This window comes from Balearica regulorum, chromosome 20, assembly GCF_011004875.1.
Source record: "Balearica regulorum gibbericeps isolate bBalReg1 chromosome 20, bBalReg1.pri, whole genome shotgun sequence".
NCBI classification, from domain to species: domain Eukaryota; kingdom Metazoa; phylum Chordata; class Aves; order Gruiformes; family Gruidae; genus Balearica; species Balearica regulorum.
The window spans coordinates 3,430,024-3,452,154 of NC_046203.1; the positions used below are offsets into that span (position 1 = coordinate 3,430,024).

At 38.6% G+C, this 22,131-nt stretch overlaps 1 protein-coding gene across 3 annotated transcripts in view; it reads right to left on the bottom strand.

The window, feature by feature from the left end:
* Positions 1–22,131, bottom strand: part of TTLL11 (tubulin tyrosine ligase like 11) — a 54,344-nt gene that overhangs the window by 24,002 nt on the left and 8,211 nt on the right. For all 3 annotated transcript variants that reach the window (XR_012838498.1, XM_075772564.1, XM_075772565.1), the window contains exons 3-6: positions 20,845–20,978; positions 12,420–12,995; positions 11,707–11,802; positions 11,052–11,170 (exon numbers count right to left, since the gene is read on the bottom strand). Coding sequence is in view for 2 of the 3 variants with exons in the window: in XM_075772564.1 (XP_075628679.1) it covers positions 11,052–11,170; positions 11,707–11,802; positions 12,420–12,995; positions 20,845–20,978 (925 nt within the window). In the remaining variant the exon portion in view is untranslated. The remainder of the gene's footprint in view (positions 1–11,051; positions 11,171–11,706; positions 11,803–12,419; positions 12,996–20,844; positions 20,979–22,131) is intronic.

The following is a 22,131-nucleotide window of genomic DNA, read 5'->3' on the forward strand; positions in this document are numbered from 1 at the left end:
TTAGATTTCAATTAAATCAAGTTTATAAGCAGAAAGTTACTTCCTTCTGTGGAGTGTTGCTGAACAGTCTGTTTTCCAGTTAGATGGCACGCTAAGCTGAGGTACTCTCTTCAGTGGATTCACTAGGCACAAATACATTTGTTTAGCTTTTTCTACATGACAGTTTTTCAACTTAAGAGTTAGTCCAGGTTAACGCTTTTTGACAAAATGTGTTACACTTTCAGAGCTGGATGGATGCTGAGATGACTGAGGCAGAGAAGCCCAAACCAATCTGAGCCAAGTACTGAAAATTAGTTGGAAATTAAGCCCTTGTTCAACACAAAACCACTAAGCCTTTTCAGGCTGAAGAGATGTCAGCCTTGAAGGCTACATATGAGAACCCCTGAGCGGTGGAAAGAAGATCTAAGAACATGAAGGACTCCTCTACCATATTATTTTTGCAAGCCAGTTTCCCTCTGAGGTAAAAGTAAAAGGTGACTGGCCTTAACAACTACAGTAATTGCACTCTCTCAAAGGTACAGAGCGCTAAACGCTACAAAGCACTTAAGTAGCACTTAAGTGCTTGATGACTAAGGTCAACATTGCTATTTGTTTTATATCCTATCCAATGTAACCTGAGCAAACTTCTAACCATGCTCAATCTGAATTTTCAGCTGAAGCTTGCCATCAACAATGGCTGGATCCAGCAAACATCCGTATGCAACAAAGCTCCCAGAATGTTTTGAAGTATTGCTGAGTTTATATTTTTTAAAAAAAGAACAAAACCCACACAACACAAAAAAACCCCAAAACAACACAAAAGCAGCTTACTTTGTTAGAATTCAGTCAAAGCAGGAGCACACACCAAAGGAGCTCCAACGTCTATGCTCTCAGATACAGAACGAGGCTCGAACAGCCGCCCAGCACCGCGAAGCCTCGCTACCAGGCTTTTATCCCACGTCAGTGAAACCAGCGGGACTCCTCTTGCCCCAGCCATCACCACTGGTTGCGAGGGATGCAAAACACAGCGTGCCTGAAGCCATATGCTATCACCATTAAGACTCACTTATAATCTCTAATCAAATAACTGAATTCAAATTTGTACTTAGACCCACTGCCTCCACATTCCTTTTTATGGCATTTGGAAGGAGACTAAGCAGCCGCCCCACTTCATTCCTGACCTCCCTTCTTTTGGGGCAAACCTTGAAGATTACAGCAACTTTTGTGGCTGCACTACAAAGGCTAGAGGAAAGTGACATATTCTGATAAAACCTTCCTTTTCTCTATATTTTATCACAAAAGTTTCCTTTTCATTTAAGAATCATCGTAAGGGGGGGGGGGGTGCAAAAAGACTTCCTAATGATCAACTTAAAATGTAATACAGTTTGAATATCTAAGAGACATAATTGCTATAGCACGTTTTGATATATTAGAATGTTTACAAAGTTCAGATTTTATGGGAACACTCTTCACAGGTCACATTGCTCAGTTTATTTCCAATCCTTCCTTTATTGCTTGCTAGAAATTTTAGAGAGCAAAAAGAAAGGAAAGAAATGTCAATAAAAATGTAATTAGATTAGCTGCATCTTAAAACATTGTGATTCAAGTCTAATTGGACAAACCAGTCTCCATTCGCAATTTGATAACATAAAACCAGACTTCGGTTCACACCAGAGCTAGGGGCACCGCAGCACGCCAATTACTGCAAAAGCATACCACGGTTTTGGACCAATTAATTTCACAGCACTGAAAATGGAACCTTTTACAATTCTGCAACCCATATCAATTCTTGTCCATTAAATTTTTTAAATGAACTGGGCCTGTCATCAGCTTGCTTGCTTAGTACATTCTAAGCGCTTCCAGCTGTCCCTCAATATGGGGTCATTTCAAGAGATTCAAAATAAGACTGAATTCACTCTTTATGTCGAAGTTAAAACACAGTCTTTACATTCAAGACATTAGTGCTGAGAATGCAATATATGAGCAAACACAGACCAACTTGCAAAACTGGACTATGAATAACAGCACTTTTTGCAGTGGTGAAGGTTAAAATAGGAATAATCATTAATTTATCTGTTGTCAGGCATGGGGTTATTTAGCGCTTAGTTAGTTATTTTGTGTGCACTACAATGATATTCCGTAAGTTCTCTGTTTTATTAACAAAGGACTGTAAAAATGAGAAGATGAAAATAACACCATCAAAGAATGACACTGAGAAAACCCCGTTTTTAAATCTTAATATCCTCAATATTCAAATAGCACACCATGCTCCAAGTTATGATATTGTATAGAAAATGCAATGACTGTATGGGAGAAAGTAAAAGATAAGGAGGTGACCAATGACAATCAGGTTGGCAAAACATGCAGAATGCTTTGCAAACCTTAGTAACCACCAGGGATATTCTACACCAGAGTGTAGAATCGGACATAGAGTCTTCCAGAGAAGTCTTCCAGAGAAGAAAACTGAAGCTGTTCTGTAATATTTTTATATAACAACAATAAATAAACTGACCTCATATATTACTAAGCACAGTAACAGGCCATATCCTGAACACTATAATTTAGAAAGACTGGTAATGCATGGGAGAAGCGAGACATTGTCCTCTTTTCACAGAATGAAATGGTAGCAGAAGGAAAACGTTTTGTCTAAAGGCCACTGAGTAACCTGGCTGAATCAGGAACAGAAATTGCATCTTGTATGTCCTAGCCCAGAGTTATTTTCACAAAACCAACTTTTCGTGTAATGGTTTGATAGAGAAAAAACTGTATCTATGCTAGGGATACGGTTTTAGCTATTTTTGAAGAAACATTATTATTGCTCATGTATTTATGCATTTTTAGTCAATTAAAACATTTCAGATTACGTGTGAAATAGAGCCACTTATAAACTAAAAGATCTGACCTTCTATCAGCAGATTTTATTTTCTATTCTATGTTAGGACCACAGCACGTTCAAATTATTTGCCACGGTTCTGCACTCAGTATTTTCTGTTATTGTAGTAAACAGTCTTGTGGCATTGTCCTCTAAGTGGCTCTTAAAACCAACGTAGAACTATTCTGTGAGTCAAGCGCTACCAGATCCTTCCCTTCACGGAAGGACATCTCTCACATTGTAGTTAGTAGAATTTCCAACAGGGCCTGTCCTAATCAATAGCAGAAAGGTTAAAAGCTCTTAAGGATGAAGCAGATAAATAATTGGAAAAGCAAGAACAGAGGGCAAAGATCAAGGCACCTACAACATCTGCTTCACAAACCTGAACAGAGTAGCTGAGGTTAGTTCTTTCTGAGCAGGATGAGAAATAGCAGTAGAAATAAATACTCCCCAAATACAAAAAACCTGAAGTTAACGTTTCACTAATCTGAACTGAAGTAACATTGACAAACATCACATTTAAAAGTCTCCCTCACATGTCTAACTGATCAAAAGCTGCATGGGCTAATGTAACAGACAAGAATTGATACTGAAGTTGGCAGATTGCCTGATGAAGGAATAAACCAAAAAGCCCTCTAGGAAAGAGAAAGGGTCTAATTCAATGTACTTTGAAAGGGCTTTGGCAGAATGATCCTGAATATGAATGCTGGGTCATTTTGACGGATGGAGAAAAAAATTGTGTCAGCCTCCAAAATGAACCAGAGTAGAGAGATCAATCTCAAGAAAGCCACACATATGAGTTTATACACTCTCGGGCAGAAATAAGGCTTGGAATGAAGAGGTGGTGCTTGAGAAACATCTAAATAGCTGAAAACCTGACCAGACTTCCAAGTGACAGCAAAGGGATGCAGGAATCAACCTACAGCCCTGGCAGTCAGCTCAGAGAGTCAATTAGCAAATGGAAACCAAAACACTGATACTACCATAGCTAGGTGCAATACATGCTTATTTTCATAAGCACTAAACCCAGCCCAGATAATACAAAAGGCTCTGACAACCCTGAGTAATGAATCTCTGTGAAACATAATACAGTTACTCACAGATACATTACAACAAGACTGAAGAACAGTCATTATTTTCCGATCAGTGATAGCTGCAACACCAGTGTTCTCCCGTTCAGTCTCTCCAGATGTTTATGCACTGAATTTCTGACCCTCTTAAACCACCCGTCACACAATCATAACCTTAGAATATGGATAGTGAGATAAACACAGTAATCAGTGGCAAGAATGACTTTATCATCATCAAAATCTAGGATAATCATACTCTCCAGGCATCTTTGCACAGTATATTTTCATATTTCCATTAAACATGACACAAACATCAGGGGAGGTTATGAAACTGAATAAAAAGTACCTGGAAAATAAATGGTATACAGCCACACAAGTGAATTCCTGACTTTTTTTTTTTCTTTTTTCCTTCTTTAAGGAAGTACAAATTGGCTCCTCAGTATCAAGAAATTAAGAATAGCATTAGGATTTGGAAAATGTCTTTGAAACAGACAGAAGAGAAAGATTACTGAGAGGCCTGTTTAAGTAAAGACCCACGTTCCTCTTGAAGTTTAGCAGCCAAGGTTAGACCCACCAGTCACCGGCACAGCAGGAGACACCTGAAGAAGCTCCCACTTCAACAGAGGGTACATTTAAGGCAGAAAGTACATGAGTAGAATGTCCAGAAATTAATTCATGTTTACATTTAATACAGATCACATAGTCTCCTCCTAGAAACTGTTATTTTTGTCCTATAGCAGAGAAATAAATTGTTTAAAGTGAGAAAGATGTATAATCCACACAGCAGAAAAAATGAACCATCTTGTTTTGTGCAAGAAGAGAGTAAGATCTTCTGTGTAGTGAGTTCTACAAAACCTTGACTGGAATTTGTTCCTAACTACATAACACTTAGAGATAAAAAGTTCAACTGACGTACATGAATATTTACAGGGTACTCTCAGAACAGAGTGACATTAGCCAGCGTTTGCCTGCTGATCTTGCAAAAATATGAGACACACCACACTGGGGTTCCTCCTGCTCAGAAAATTAGTTAATCATATCTGACATTTGCTAAAGCCACAGAATCCAGAGAAGAGAATTGTACCTGACATATTTTAAAAAGAAGAAAAAAAAATAATCAGAACATCACAAATAAATTTTAAGGCTGAATTCAAATAGAAAAACACTGAAGTGGTATGTACAGAGAATAGCACTCAAGAAAAGATAAACTAGGGAAGAAACAGCAATACCATAATAGGTAATAAAACAAAACCACTCATTTTTGTGGACACAATGAATTGATTGTTTTTATAACAGCCATAGATTAAATTACATTCCGTTTCCAAAGCGTTTCAATTCTTTCTTCTGTCAATGGCTATTTCGGTGCTGAATAAGTCGTTATATTACTTAGGGGGCTGCACCTTCATCATCTCTAGCAAGTAAAAAGCAGATTTTATTCCATGAGCAACTCTTATTTCTAATGATAAACGTCATACTACTATGCTTTCTTTGTCAAAAGAATAAATGCTTGGTTTTTGTCTTGAAATATGTAAGAAACTAGGCATGTAAATGCAAGAGATCATACCAGGACACAGAATAAACAACAGCAAGAAAAATATAAAGTAGTCTCTTATTATCTCTGGATTAATTAGCATTAATAAACTAGGGCACAAATATTTTTGACAGGACAGGAAAGCAGGTCATTAGCATTGATGAGCTGATATAAATGATCTTCCTAAGACATTTAGAGCAGACTCGCTCCAAATGATACCCACGGCTTGCAATTATACCACCAGTCAAATAGTTTACAGCTAACAGCCAGGAATATACAATATTTGCATACAAGACTGAGACCCTTTTTTGCTCCTCAAATCTAATGTAATTTTAAAAAGAATCAATTGCTAATAATTAAACAAACACTAAACCAAAAACATTTTACTACTATAGAGATTCAAAATTAGGCACAAAAAAAGAAGTTTGCAAAGCTTTTTAAAGTGGATTTTCTGTTGGAATCACAATATAAACAATGATTTGCATCAGTGATTATCTTAATTAAACTACTGTTTACATAAGTAATGTTGATTTACTTTAAACGTTGCTCGGTGTCATTAGACCATTCATTTAATTGTGCAAATTTCCTTTAGTTGAAGTCTTCTCCCACCTTCAGCAGACTGTGAACAGCACCTGAGCTGCAAGAAGTAAACCCAGAGCAAATTTAATACTATACAAGCTTTATACAAGCCTCTTCGTAGAGACATTAGGGAGCACAGTCCAACCCCTTACCTTATACCACTACGTGACGAGGATGTCACTCGAAGTTGGGCGTAGCTGAGCTTTCTGACCACGTTGCCTATTACAGCCTTGGACAAAACCGCATCCTGGGATCGCTTCCCAGCCCTATAAAGGGACATGTGCCACCCTGCTCTACACCATGCTTTGAATACGTTAAGTAAAAAAACCCCTACATTTCCCAATCTTTTTTTACTCGAGGAAAGCTCCCTCCTGATGATACAATGCCCAGCTGGCTAATCTGGTACTGAAGGTCTTCACTAGATCATAAATTCCAGTCAAAAGAGCTACCATTGCTGAAAAAATGTAAGCTGGAAAAAACACCACGATAATTCTGAAATTAGCAGTGACAGATGTTCAGAATAGAAGTCAAGATTACTGGCCGTTACTACCCCCTGAATTCACTCCCTAGTAATGCTAGAAGAAAGTAAGCCTTGTTTGATAATATTTAACAGATTTACAGAGCAGTTTAAAATTCCATCTTTCCAAGAAAACAGCTCAGCCACAAATGACCGTGTGTGTTCCAACATGTCATCAGCCTGGATGACTGTGATGATCTACTCAAGTCTTAAAATCCATGAGAACAGTACTGCCGCACAAACAAAAGAGTTAGTATTTTCCATATTATTTTATTAAATGTTTTAATTTCTTAATTATGAGTGAAACTTCAGTTCCAACTTAAGGATGCCAAAGGAAAATAGGACTAGTTTAGGAACCAAAGCAAGGGCAAAAATGCTCTACATTTTGGCTCCTGCAAAATTCCATTAGGGAAAAATAAATAACTCAGAAACCCTCTTTTTCTAACCATGCATTTTTAGCTGGATTTTTTTTTTTAAAGAACGAAAAAATGTAAACCAAACCACACAACATGATTAACTGTCATCTTTCATTTCAGAAAGGGCTACCCAGGCTCTAGGTGGTCAGGCAGAGCCAGACACCACTCACGCTCTGGGTCACAGAACGGCTTGAACACAGTATAACAAAGTAACCCGCAGAGCCACTCGCAGATTCTCCTCTTGAGAGGCTCCACGCCGCTGACATACATCTTCACCCTGCAGAGCAGGACGTGGCTCCAAACCTCTCCATTAATAGTTACCTGGAAACTCTGCTGCCGTCGGACTTTGGCTACAGTTGTGCTAACACAGAGGATTCAGAAGCAGCAAGGAAATGAATGCAGCAAAGCGGGACGTTAACCTTTACGGGGATACCTGCTGCCTTCAGGAGCCTGCCGGGCAGGATAGGTCGTACGAGTATGAGGTACACGGGATGTGTCCTGCACAACGTCAGAAGAAGCAGGTGCTGTGCGGTACCCACCCTGCTCATTCCTCCCAAAAGCCTCACATGTGCCCATGTCACTTTTTATTCTATTTTAATTCCTTATGTTCTTTGCACCACAGAATAGCACAAAGCCTTCCCTCAGCTCTACAACAGAAGAGATTTCGTCTTCTGTTGGAAAATGAAATTTTCCTCAACAGTAATAAAAAAAAAAACTTCACATGCATTTAAAGTTTCCGTTTAAACATGTTATACGCACAAAATATCAAGCACATACCGTAGTACTTAAATGGCCAGGACAAAGTTAAAATTAAGAAAAAGATCAGTCATACTGTGGAACAACAGCCACTAAGTATATTTAAGTACATTTGTTTGAACTTGTACCACTGCAGATTCTCAATGTCTAATTATTGGCAGTGCCACGATAATTACTAGCGATTTGTGCATGTAAAGACTGGAATTGTGTTGGAAAAATTAAGAGACATGTATGGCATGATAAACTGCTCTTATTTGACTTAACTTGTATTTCAATGTTACATGTCACATGAAAGGAGGGAGAAAAAAATAATCAAACCTCCATAAAGATGAGGAAAAATTAAACTAAAAAAAATTTGAGCTATTAATCTTTCCTAATAATGAAGTACTTCAGGATGACTTCTAAAACTCACTTACATTTAGAGGCTTCATTTATTTTAATCTGGGAGATAATTAGAAGGAAATCAAATCCATCTCCACAGCAGAGTATTTACCTGAGATGCAGCTCAGACTTCTCAGTATTTCCCCTGTGTGTTCAAACTCAGATATGTATCATTAAAACTTTACTTAAATTAATGTCCATTACCTAATTAGCATCAAAACTAGAGTCTGCAATGTTTGCTGCTGGTTAGCTGTCAGAACAGGAATTCTTTCAGATATGTTTTTTCTCTATTAATAGGTCAAATTTTGCTTTCACTGCTGCTGGGCACAATTAGACCAGCAAAAATATTACAATGGATAGGTAATCTACTGCTTTCTAGCTCCAGTCAATTATTTAGTTACTGCCTTTGTCCTGCAAGTAGAGGAATAATGCCATTTCTCTGCAGTTACTGGTAGGAGTGGGAGGGAACATGGGCTTGCACATTAGAGCTGGTTGAAACGAGTGAGGGGAAGGACACAAAGTGAAAGCATTGCAAAACCTTTGCTAGTGAAGATGAGGCAAAAGCAACTGGTGCTCAGTTCCTCTCTCAAGTGCTTTTACTTTGGTGTAAATCTCCATAGGTGATTAGAACCAAGTCCTTTACTTGAAGCTGACGGTGAGATCATGTCTCTCTCAAGAAGTTCCATTTACCATCTCCAGTTCAATAAAAAGTACTTGGAAGTAGAAGGGGTAAATCTCAGCTGAATGGGTGGGCAGTTGTCTCAAATGAGTTCCTGTATATCCATGCAAAAAAGTTACTGGAATAGTACCCTTTGCGGTAAGAAACTGGACTGATTTATGGTGAAGACATGCAGATATTCATCAAGATGCTCTGTTAACCAGATTATTGTGAAAAAAGCTGCATCACTCGTGAATGCTTGCCGTGAAGAGCCAATGGTTTATCTCATCACCGACTAATCCTGTTATAAATTATTTAGGACTCAAAATGTATCAGAGAAGAATCCTCAGTTGAACGAGGACACACACACTGGCATTCTCCAGGAATTTATTTGTAATTATCATTTGCCTTTTTTTCCATATCTAATACGTAGTTAATGAAAGCCTGACATAACTTCAGCATAAAAAATAAAAGGCGTGACCAGTTACATAATTACAGGTTAAAAAATGATCTTTTTTCAGCTCTGTGCACTGAAGTAATCTTAAGAGTGAAGGTTAAGTACAGGTTACACACAGCTTTGCAAGACAGTCTGTACACTGACCACAGCAACCTCTATGTGTGCCACTGCCTGTGAAAGAATAGTTTGATCTTTTAATACTACAAAAATACAGAACTTGTAAGTATTATCAATCATGTCTTGTTCATGGCACTCTGTCTACAGAAGGACAGCAAATTTGCCCTTGAAATCATTATAGAACATGAATAACATATTTAAACTTACCACTAAGTGCCAAGAGAAGAACAAAATCAATATTCGAATGTGGAGGCAGGTCTATAAGCAAGAATTTCTAAGGACAAAAAAAAAAAAAAAAATCTCCCTTTCATGTCTCCAAGGGGCTGCTTGAGACAAGGTGTTTCATCAAAAAAGAAGATATTATTTCTCTGAGCCTGATCCTACTACAAGCATTTCTGTGCAAGCTGCTTCAGGCAGTTCCACTCATTCCTAAATCATAGATTTAACTATGTTTATTATCAGAGATCAAGGAAGCAATTTCTAAATACAATATTGGAATTTTTCAGCTCCAGTGGGGCAATTCAGTCAGAGTAATTTGTGACTTACAAGCTGTGGTGGGTTGACCTTGGCTGGACACCAGGTGCTCACTAAGCTGCTCTATCACCATCACTCCCCTCCTCAGCACGGCAGAGGGAGAAAATAAGATGGAAAAGAACCCTCATGGGTCAAGATAAAGGCAGTTTAATAAAGCAAAAGCAAAGGTCGTGCATGGAAGCAAAGGAAAATCAAAAGATTTATTCTCTACTTCCCATCGGCGGGCGATGTCCAGACACTTCCCGGGAAGCAGGGCTTCAGTATGCATAGCACTTGCTCCAGAAGACAAACATCATAAATAATGAATGCCCCAACTTCCTCCTCCTTTTCTCAGCTTCTTATTGCTGAGCAGACGCCATATGGTATGGAATATCCCTCTAGTCAGTCTGGGTCAGCTGTCCTGGCCGTGTCCCCTCCCAAGATCTTGCCCACCCCCAGCATACTGGTGAGGGGGATGTTGGAGAGACAGCTTGGTGCTGTGCCAGCGCTGCTCAGCGGTAGCCAAAACACCGGGGTGTTATCAACACCCCGCTAGCTACCGATACACAGCACAGCACCAAGGGCTGCTGTGCAGAAAATTAACTCCATCTCAGCCAGACCCAATACACAAGCAAATTAATAAATACACAAGTTTACATCTCATAACTGTTTTGAATAATAAAAAAAAGAGGCCTCAAGTAAAAGTACAAATAAATAAACCTGAGTCACTAAATTGTTTGCACCGGTTCCTAATCAAAGGTAAGATATTCCACGGGAACTGATAAAGCCTGATCTACTATCGGTTTGTGGACCTTTTCAATTCCTTGAGCTAGAGCACTTGTATGGCTCCTTCCACACTTCCACCGTTCCTATAAGAAATCAGCCTGTGAAGTGGTCAGTGCTAAGCTGTGAGAATACCATTTGGTGGACCTGCTGCTACTAAACAGAGAGTGTAAAGAATTGGGTTTTTTCCCTGACCTTCCCCTGGAAGATCCACAAATCCAAGTACTCTTTTTGTACCAGGCCACCAATTAATATCCTACAAGCTTTTTTGAAAGAGTTACCCCTGTGGATGCAAAAGGAGTCACACAGACACTTGGAAACTCATTGTCCTGGATAAAGTAACATAACTGGGAAAAAATATTTCACTTTTCTAATCATTGCAAGACACTGAGGCAAAACCCAAATAAAGTCAATATGCTTACTGAGTATCTTTTCTCTTTTTTTTCTGAGGGTCCACTAGACGAAGAGTATCTCTGATAACCGCTACTTTCACTTCTTCATCAACAGGGCTCGGGACATTTTCAAATACTCCAGGAGAAAGCTTTAAATTACAAAGGGATATGATTATTCAGTATAGAACTAAGGTTTATTTATTCCACATTTGCTCAAACTTCATGCATGTCATGTATGTTTTAAATACACAATGACAGATTACAAAATAATTCTTAACGAATACACAAATACCTTAATGTTTTCAGTATGATATTACAACAATTTTTGCAAGTATCTCTAGTAGGTTGAAATATTTAAAAAAAAATTGTTGCCAATGTTACCATTTATGTTATGTATAAAAACATGAAGAAAATTATTAGCAATCCCCTAAACACAATTAAGTCAACTGCAGGGAATGATGAATAAATGTATTTATGACAAAGATGATGGAGAGCTTTCACAATTCCAATAAGTCATATTTCCAGTGTATAAGATTAGCAATGATTTCAAAGCAGAAAATTACAGAGAACCTTGGAGGTTTCATATCAGCAGACAGCTTTCATCTTTCAAACGAGGAAAAAAAGACCAGAAAACCAAACCTAAACAATTTCATTCCAATATCAGTATCATATTGAGAGGTCTTACCTCTTGCTCATGTTCTATTCTCATGCTGGGGTTCGCATTTACTTCTAGTAACATGGGCTTCAAGTTTTTCATCAGGAGAATGTCAAATCCTAAAATCTGTGCATAACAAGCAATGTGTTACTTCAGTTCTACTCACAGTGTTCTTCTAGAGAATGCAATGGTCATCCATGTGTCAACATCCAGAAGAAAGAAACATTTGAGGGACAAAAGAGAAATAACTGAGAAACATGCTATATTGCTGAAAAATTACTGAAATCATTTGATACTAATAGCTACTTTCACACTACCCCCATCTCCAAATACTGCATCTGTCACCATGGAATCAATCTTAGCACCTATGACAAGCGGGTCTTAAAATTGCCATCATCATAGCTGCACCAGGAAGCTGCAAAGCTTCACAGTTGTAACACCTGAAAGATGGAAACTGGAGTGAATACTGCTGCTAACGACTGATACCCATTGAAAATGCTCCATATAAGTTTATAGCAAGTAGTAACATAGGTCAGGAGACAGATTTGTAAGGTAAAACTGGGGTGAGGAGAACCTAAGCTCTGAGCTGATGCAATGTATTGCCTGGGTTGCACTATTCAGTCAATGCACTACATCCAACCAGTGATCATAACGAGAGCAAGCTTTTAGACAAGGAATTAAACACCCAGGAAATTAATCCATGCATAGAAACAACTGCATTCCTGGCAGAAATTCCAACCTACCTGGAAGCAAGTTGGCCCAGGTTTTCCTGCTGGTATGTCAGACTGATAGTAAACTTTCAGTTCTGGTGTCAGTGCAATAATTGTTTTAATCACCAGTGAAATTATATCTGACCACAGCTTTTTGACATCAGCTCCTTTGGAAGACAGTCTGCACAGAATGCTTGAAAAAGTCCTCTTGCTGCCAGTGTTTACATTGTCAGAATGGATGAAATTCCCGCTATGGATATTTAGTGAATAGTTGGTTAAGTGCATAAAAACCTGGTGCAAATTTTTCAGAGTGGGTTCTTGATAGGGCTCCGTACAAAATCTAGAAAGTCCATCTTTGGCTATATAAATCTCTAAGGGTTCTAAAGATTTCAGTAAGACATAAAGACGAATATCAAATTTCAGTTTGTCGACAAGCAGTGGTTTGCAAATATATTCCTGGACCACAGCTGGCCGGCTCTGGATGCTTCCTGTCAGTCTGATGTCACTTGGGTCTTTAATGAGGTAGATTCCATCCCCCTGGCACCCTCCATCAGGTTTTACAATAAAAGTGGGCTTCCAGGATGGATCGCCGTCTTTCATCATACGAACCTATAAGGAAAAGAATTACACTGAAAGATACTAATTAGGGCAGAAGAAGGGCTGATACTATGAAAGCCAACAAATTGCATTCATAAACAAAAATAAATAAAAATAACATGACTACATCGCTATAGTAGTAAACACCATGCCAAAAGTGTGGAAGATAAACAGTACCGACGAGTACAAAGACAAATGAAAAAGCATTAGTAAGGAGTTACTAGCGCAGATAAAAGGCCATTTTATTTAACAAGTCTTCGTATAAATGATTCCAGGAACTTCATTTTAATGTTATATACCAATTTACAGAATGAAATGCTGTGTATGTCATGAGATCCATGTTATTAGTTGCTGACATATATGAAATTGCAAAGCTAAACTTCTATGCTACATTTTGAACGACTGACAAAGATAATCATTAACCTAAGGAAAGGCATCTTATTTACTGAGATATGAATGCAGACAAACAATGCTGGGAGAAGGAAAGATAAAGTAAAAATTTGGCACTGATAATACCTTTTCCACCACTGAATATTTTTCACAATCAGATATTCAGTGTTAGTAAAACTAGGAAATAGTGAGCCATGTACAGATATCATACAAATACCACAAATTTACTAAACAAAGAGTTTATTAAGGTTTTTCTAATTTATATCAGAACTCCCCTCAAGCCTGGTATGCAATTACTACCTTTCCTCCCAATGCAAGATAAAGAAAATTCTGTCACAATTTCAACAACTCTTCTCAGTGGCTTTGATTTGTCTTAGGAAGATCTGTTCCTAGCACATACACCTCGGATGCTTTCTTTAGATGTACCTAGTGTGAAATCAGGAAAGCAAGGCAAGCTGGGGGAGAATATGATGGTCTTTTGTACCAAACCAAAACGTTTGAATGAATCTACAAAGCAGTCTATGCCTGACCTGTTGTCTCCTCAAGCTAGTGCAGATGTTCAAGCTGTGTTCAGACGTTCGTTCTGCAGATTCAGCGTGAAACACAGTGCGCTCTAGTGTACAAGCTCGCAAACAGCTAACGTCAATGTCTACCAGCACTGTAATATGCAAAAATGCTTAGAAAAGTCATTACGCTAGATACATTTCACTTTTTTTCCAACAGAGAAATGCTTCCAGTTTGCAGATTTCTTAAAAAGTTAACTCAAATGCTCTTTACTGCTAACAAGTTAAATTAGTAGAATCATTCTGGAAAACATTTTTTTCCAAAAGACACACATTGACAATTGAACTTACTATGTATGGGGTGATGGGAGACGTCCCCACTACAAAGAAAACAGCAGGTAAGAAATTTTGACACCTACTAACATTCTGTGAGCATGTGTATAAAGATCATCAAGACACAGAAACAGCAAGAGAAAGGAGGAGGAAAAAAAAAAAGGAAAGGTTAGCAAACCAGGACCTTTCTGTATCAGTTTCTTTCCATTGTTTGTAATGCCTTGCCACTAAAGATCTCTGTTTGTTAAAGTCAACCTAAATACTCTGCAAGAATGTTGCTGGAGGACTGTATGACCTATTTCTGTATTGTTTACAGCAGCATGGACCTCGATACTCATGTATGCAGTTCTCTTGCTGCTTTGTAGATATCCATCAGTACAGGATAAGCCATTATACCCGTATCTTGAGGGTTTTTCCACGCTGTGCCCTAGATTCTTGGGGCATATAAGTGAAATGGTTTAACACAAACAAAAATTATGGGAACAGTGATGGGGAAGGACCCGTGGTTTGTCAGAACCTAACTGTCCTACAGAATCCCAGATGTGGCCTTAGTAAGATAAAGCACAAAACTAACAGAATTACAGAGAATTATAGGATTAGAGAGGTGTCTGTATCCTCACACAGAAAGTGAGGAGAATATAAAGGAAACAAAAAGTTCTAAAACTCAAATCTAGATCCAAATGTCTCCAATTCAAAAGGCAATTGAATCTGAACTTTTCGCTCAATCGCACTGTCATTTCTACATACTGACATCAGCAGCTTAATTTCTGGGGCATAAACAGGGCTTGGCACTATAACAGACAACACCCTTTTATAGAAACTAGCTTCTTGGAAGCAACAATAAATATCTTCGGAGTTTTTGGTTTTAACAAACGAATAGGAGTCACATAAAGTAGTAAAAATTAAAAAAAAAAAAATAAAAGGAAAATGGCTGTTTTTCTTTCCTAAAGAATCAGTTATCTGTGAGAAAATTAGATAATCCCACCTGGAACAGACTGTTAATAGTTGGCAGTCCAAAACATAATTATTGTAATAAGGTTGTTTTGGCCTTTGAACACGTTAAACTGATAGATTCATTTAGCAGGGAATGTTTGGAGGCTAATGTCATTCCCAACTGGGTACAGCAAGACAGAATTAAACATGGCACCAGTAACTAACTGCTGGATTCAAATCTGCATTTTTGTAAACAGCATATATTCACTCAAAACTCTCTCTCTCAAAAAAAGTGTCAATATAATTAGGGAATCTTTTTACATCAGAGAAAAGAGCAATTACACCATCTAAATTGCCTACAAAGCTCACATTTCCAAGAAGCAAACCTAAACTTTGCAAGCTTCCATGCATTTTGAGGACAAAAAAAATCACGAAGATAGTAACTAGGTCACCGTAAGGGCCTGACACATCTGCTGAATATCAGATCTTTCATGTTACATGCGTACCTCTCACTGCCTAGATAAGTTTTACTTTATTTATTACTTGTATAGCAAAAGTAAGAACTGCAGAGATTTGGATGCCTCAATCAGTAGAGGTGAAACCGAGAAAGGAAGGAAGGAAGTCAGGAAGGATTTAGAGTTATCTTAGATGAACTTTAAAAACTACTCATTATATATGGCATGTTTTACAATACGTAGCAAGGAAAGAACATTTAAGGCAGGGAATTAACATGTCTCAGCCTTCAGAAGCATGGGAGGAAAAAAGCAGCTATGTGGGGTACAGGCTGACCAAAGACCCATCTGCTGTCTCTCCAAATCCCATCAGCACCAGTGGTGCTCGCTGCTATCAGAAGCTGTTTGGCAGGTGGGGGTGAATGTAGTGATCCAACTGGCACGTACCGAGAACAAAAAGAAAACCCAAGGGAAGTGGTATTAATTGGCAACTGGTTTGGAACTGGAAAATGAACTGCTGCATTACCCTCTCGGGCAGCCCTTTAACTTCATGATAAAGCAACAGGACCCTAACGAGGAAGCCTCTGTAGCTCCCCCAGCTCTATCGCTGTTCTCTGCACATAGATAAAGTCTCTGCTGGTGTAAATACAGTAGCCCTGCATTCACAAATATTTAGGAGAAAATAAATTGTTAAGAGCACAAATTGTAACTCATCAAAATGCGACTATAAAATACAGGTTTCAACAAAGAGATCCTGAAGGACTGTAGCTCATGAAACTCCTAACAGCACTGGCACAGGGATCCCTAACAAAGGATGCAGCCGAAGAAAAAGCAGGATGCTGGCTATGTGTTTATCAGCTACTCATGGATTTGGAAGAATAAAGCACTTAAAACCTCTTCTTCTCAAAACAGAGGGATGCCACAGTGCAGACCACTCTTTTCTTGCTTTCACAGGTTTTACAGCACCGGACCTGCAGCTGCTATTCTCTCCATTGAGCCGGCAACCTGCTGAACGAAGTCGGTGATCTGGTTTTATGCAGGCCTGCGGCTCACCAGCAACCACGGGAGATTGACTTTAAGATCCCTGAGGATACAAGCTAACGAAGAAAAAAAGAATCAATTACCACCATTGGCCCTGGCACTGCAGAATGAAAGAAAAAATATTAACACACAGGAAAAGGCTGAACGCCAGTCAGATCATCGTGATTTTCGGACAACACCCTCTGCTACGACTACATGAGGCTGCTGACCCAGAGCTAGCTCTGCTAGCGGCTACGTTCCCAAGGCCTGAAGGATATTTATTTCGTTCAGAATCACACTGCTAAAAGCCTTCCTACTAACTACAGCAGAAGTTCAAGATTAATTATTTAGACTAGGATTTTTCTCATGGACAAGCGTCACACTAACTCAAGGAAAGATCCTTCTTCAAAACAGGTCACTCTGAGGGATGAAACGCCACAATGGAGATCAGGTTTACATAAATGGCACGTGGATAAATAGGTCCAAGTAGATCAGCAGGCCTAGATGTGTCAAGAAGGAAAGCAGGATTTATGCTCTAGTCTTTTTTCCACTAAAGAATAATCTTCCCCTGACATGACATTACTCTGCATACTAGAGGAGTGTTGTTAAAGACAGCATCCCAGAAAGATACTTGGTTAATCTTAAACCTCCATGACTAAACATACTCTACTATGACTCTAGAGGTACGTACGAAGTGCCAATCATGGTCTGCTAGAGCAGAAAGTAACAAAGAACCTCTACGAAACCAGCTGGGGTAATCTGCCTCCCGTTCCCACATCTGCTGTTCACGCCTCAGGCTACTTCTGCCCTGATAGTGCAGCACCTTTTCAAAAAGGATAATACTTTCTAGGGACTATTGTTAAAGATGCAGCAGCAACCTGCTCTTGAAGTCCTGCATTTTAACAATCATCGGTCATAGATCTCATACTTAACTTTTTCCCTTAGGCTGGAAATGGAAGTAATTTTCTCCATCATTTTCTAGTCCATCAAAACGTACACGTGGCAGATGAAGATAGGAGGGTGGGGAAAGGGGGAATAGTAATCCAGAGTCAATCTCGTTTTCAGCAGCTTGACTGTCTTGAAGAAAGCAGATGGTTTCTTGATCTTCAAGGAAATTCCTGACAGTCTTCAAATTCTCCACAATCCTCTCAACTACATTCTTTCAAATGCTCGTTATAAGGAGGCTTGTCCAGACTTAGCAAAGTCAGTCATGTAGGAAAATTAGTTCATATGAAATGAGGTATTTCTGTGTACTGAGCTTGACAGAAGGAAACTACCTTTAAAAACACGTTAACCATTTACAGCCAACAGCAAGAGGATAGTATGATGTCTAATGGCATGAAACTCTGATCCAGTTGCTGGTTTGCCTTTCATGAGCAAACTCAGGCTGAATGAAAATAATGTTCTGAAAAAAATGCATACAATGGGCTATAAGATTTGACAGCACAAAGACTAGAATATTCATGTCTATGCCTAAGAGGTATCCAAAAGCTGAAAACCTGATTAAAGCACCAAAAATACGCTGTGCTGGAAATTAGACTGTCCAAATTAGATTCTTATTAAAAATTAATCATATTAGGCCTATTCATCATCCTCACAGACAACACAAAGGCAGCAGTATGAGAGCAATCAAGGCCCTGGTTTGAATCGCAAGCTAGTTACTTTTCAGAAATTGGAGTTTCCTGTTAGAAATAGGTTCTTAACATACAGATTCCAACCGATTCTTCTCTGTTAGCAAAGGGGCGATTACCAGAGCACCTGAGAGATTGGCTTATCTGTAATTCATCTTCTGTTATAGTGACGTGTTAGTACAGAGTGGTTTAGAAGGTAAAAAAATAGGCGAATACTGAAAATAGCTAAATACGTATTTACTTAGTAAAATGAACTTTTAAGCGCTTGTTAAAAATACCTATCACCATTTCATTTCAATGCAAATGACGCTAAGGGAACTACTATTTTGTTGGTATTTCCCAATATGAAGCTCATCCACAACAAAATCAAGAGTACAGCTTTCTCATCAATCACTGGCTTTTAAAGCGCACAAGATTAACATTAGATTAGCTGTAATATTTTCTACGTGTATTTAGGTATAGAGGAAAGTGGGAAAAGCTGACAGCATTTGATTTAGTTATCAATACGCATGTATGATAAAAGTTCACAATCATATCTACAGAAGTGAGGCACAATAATATTTGAGAGAGAAATCGTTTTGAAATGTTGTAGTGCTTCGGTAGGAGGCAGAGAGATTTAAATTCAAGAAGTTTCTTCTTTCAGTAGTCATTTCTATTCAGACAAAAACTCAGAGCTGTTAATTTCTCAGTTCAGCCCTTTGCAACAAAATCCTCCGCTACAAATGGCAGCAAACCATCTTCTCATGTCTAACCTACAGCTACACTGACACACATAATTTGTGACCTTTAGTAATTAACTTGAATACTAATAATAGCAAAGGCACAGCAAGGCAAGTCACAGCCCTACTCATCTAGAGCTACATACTTAGCAGCTGCAGCCCGTGACAATACAGCTTTACTTCCAGAAGTACCGGAGATGGCTAAATCCTCTTTTGCTCAGATAAATGTACACGTGGCATTCACATACTCACGTGCATGCCAGTTCCTATAGGGGCAAGACTAACATGCAGGCACCACACACGCTGTATTGTACCTTTTTTGTGAATACCTGAAAAAGTCAGTCTCAGAGAGATGACATTTTCAGCAGCATTAGGGTCCTTTGGTTTTAAAGCAAACATAAACCACATATGCACAAATAAACACGATAAAAGACTGGGGAGCTCCTACTGAGAACTCATGAAACTGCAAGGGAAAAGCATTCTGAACCATTTATGGTTCACAGTGGATTTGGAATTTTTTGTTCTGTATTTTTTCTTGTTTTGGAGGGGTTACATTACCAACTTGTGTTAAGTAGAACATAAACTCTTACAACATAAAATATAATGTTTGATAACACAAACTATGCTTTTCTCAAACACAGATGGAAGAACATATGCAAAGGAAACTCCTAGGAGTGTGTTACTGGACATCTGTTATTCTTGGAACAAAAACAGAATCGTTTTCACTCCAGTAACCGTTCAACCAGAGAAAAGTATTTATTTGCAGTGCCACCTGCTGACAGTGTACGGGTCTGTGCATTTAGCTGATGTACAGACCACACTGCTACGTGCCGCTCAGTTCATCAGAACCTTGTAGCCCAGACAGGCACAATTCCCAAGAGGGTCATCACTAGAACCCCAGTGCACCACTTTGAAAGTTGACTTCCAAGTTATTTACACATATCTACTTGTCATAGCTAAATTGATCGGATAATTTACACTCCTTTTACAAATTGGTCTTACAGCTAAAGCAGTAAGACTGAAGTACGCTGGGATTTTATTCATTTGTACTGTTACCAGCAGTGCCACGACACTGACCCAGCACACTTGCAGAGTATGTATTAAAAGATGTTAATGGATTCAATTGGATTGTGGATATGGTAATTATCTAAAAAGTAACAGACAGTATCGAAGTCTATTAAAGTCCGTACCTATTTCTCTCATTTTTTCCAAGTAGAGAATACTGTAGAATACAAGAATGCACTGGGCAAGTCAGGGTTAAAACAAACACATACAATATTTGTAAAAATATATTTGTAATAACAGAACCAAACACCAAGACACAGCATCAATTTTTTTCCTCAAAAAAAAGCTGAAAAAGAATGGTGGTTTATTACATTTTGAATATTTAAACAAAGCAACAGTCTGACAAGAAATTGAAACAAACAATTATTCAGGAATATGTGAGCATATTTAACAATGCACACTACAAAATGCTGTTCTGAAGGATTTGGCTAGAACAGGCAGGATGGACTAAAAAGACTTCAGTGACAATGAACCTGGTGAAGTCCCACACTCCACACACTACTGTATTGGAACTTCCTCAGCCCTTTTAAACTCAGCAGAATATGCAGGGAAAGGGCTTATGGTTCTACCATGCTTAATTTTCAGTCATCTCTTCTGGCACTGGAGAGAAGCATAATTGGAGTTAGGTTTATTCTAGAACGTAACAAACCAAAGCAGTTCATCCAGACTATGTCTGATCTCAGGCAAACTGGAAAAGTTGTCATCCACAGCACCCAAGTGTGATTTTAAATAATCTGGTAGGTATGAAAAACTAAAGACTGATATGGCAACAATATCCAACAAGTTATAGTATTCTGAGAGTAAAAGTAATCTACCTCATCCACAAAGAGGGAAAATTCTTCTGGCAGAATCCAGGACCGGGGATAGAAGTTATATTCAAGAGGAAATAGATCTTGCATTGTTCGCACTGCCCGACTCAGTGTAATTTTACGTACCATCTCTGTCATGCCTGGGAAAATAATAGACAGTGTCTAAAAGCCATGAAGAATCCGCACTGAAGTCACATCCTAAAAGTAAATTGTTATGCCATTAATCATCCTATTGGTAGACGCTCTAGTCATTGCTTTCAATAAAGCTGAAAATTTTTTAAAATTTAAAATCTGATAAAATGTTTGTGGCACTCCCCTCCCATATTTCATATTGTATATATTACTATATTGTATTAGAAAAAATTAATTAGTTATCCAAAACACAGCTCAGAATAGAGGGAAAGTTTTAGTCCAATAGTAACTACTGAGACTTTGCCATAATCCAAAATTACTGCCCTGGCATGCTATCATTCCAGGAATAGGTAAAAATGCCATTTAAATATAATCCATCACTTTGTGTTTACTTTGCATTCATTTAAGTGACTATGTCAGAAAGAACAGGTTGTTTTGCGAGCAGCCAAACTTAGCTGCTTTCCTGCAGCTTTCAATCTCATGCTTGGATCGCGCCACGTCCAGATCCACGTGAGCTCTGGTAGAAGCTTTTCCCAAGGTCGGGACATTACGGGTTACTCTCACACTGTTTATATACTTTCAGGTATTACAGCTTATAAGATTCATGCTGCAACTTTTCTCAGCGAGAACATCATCTGTGGACTTCTCCACTGTCAGCAAATTTCCACAAAACCTACAGAAACTTGGTAGCCTGTGACTGCCAACCTCTGTCAAGCACAGCTGATTTTGGCCAGGAGGTTCCAAAGGTGCAAGGACAGAAAGTGACAGGGAATACACACACATTTGTTGAAGTCTTATTTCCATTGGGAACATGATTAAAAAGCTATTTTTATGGGAAAGTTTCTAAGCCTTTCTGAGGACCAACCCTTTCAGATTCTTCGAGTCTCTCACAACTAAGAGAAGGATCAAGATCTCTTCAAGAGAAAGAATTTAGTAAAACCCAGCATAAAGTTAGCGCAATGTTCCTGGAAATCAGGTCCAGATCTGCAGGACTCTGTGGTTTTGACCACTGTGCGTGCCACTTGCATGTAGAAGCCAGAATAGAGAGAGGGTAACATTCATCTAACACAGATTTAAATCACCAGAAAACTACACTATCTGATACTTGAATATGAACTTCCCACAGAGAGGAGAAAGTCAGGGTAAATAAAGCATAAAGTT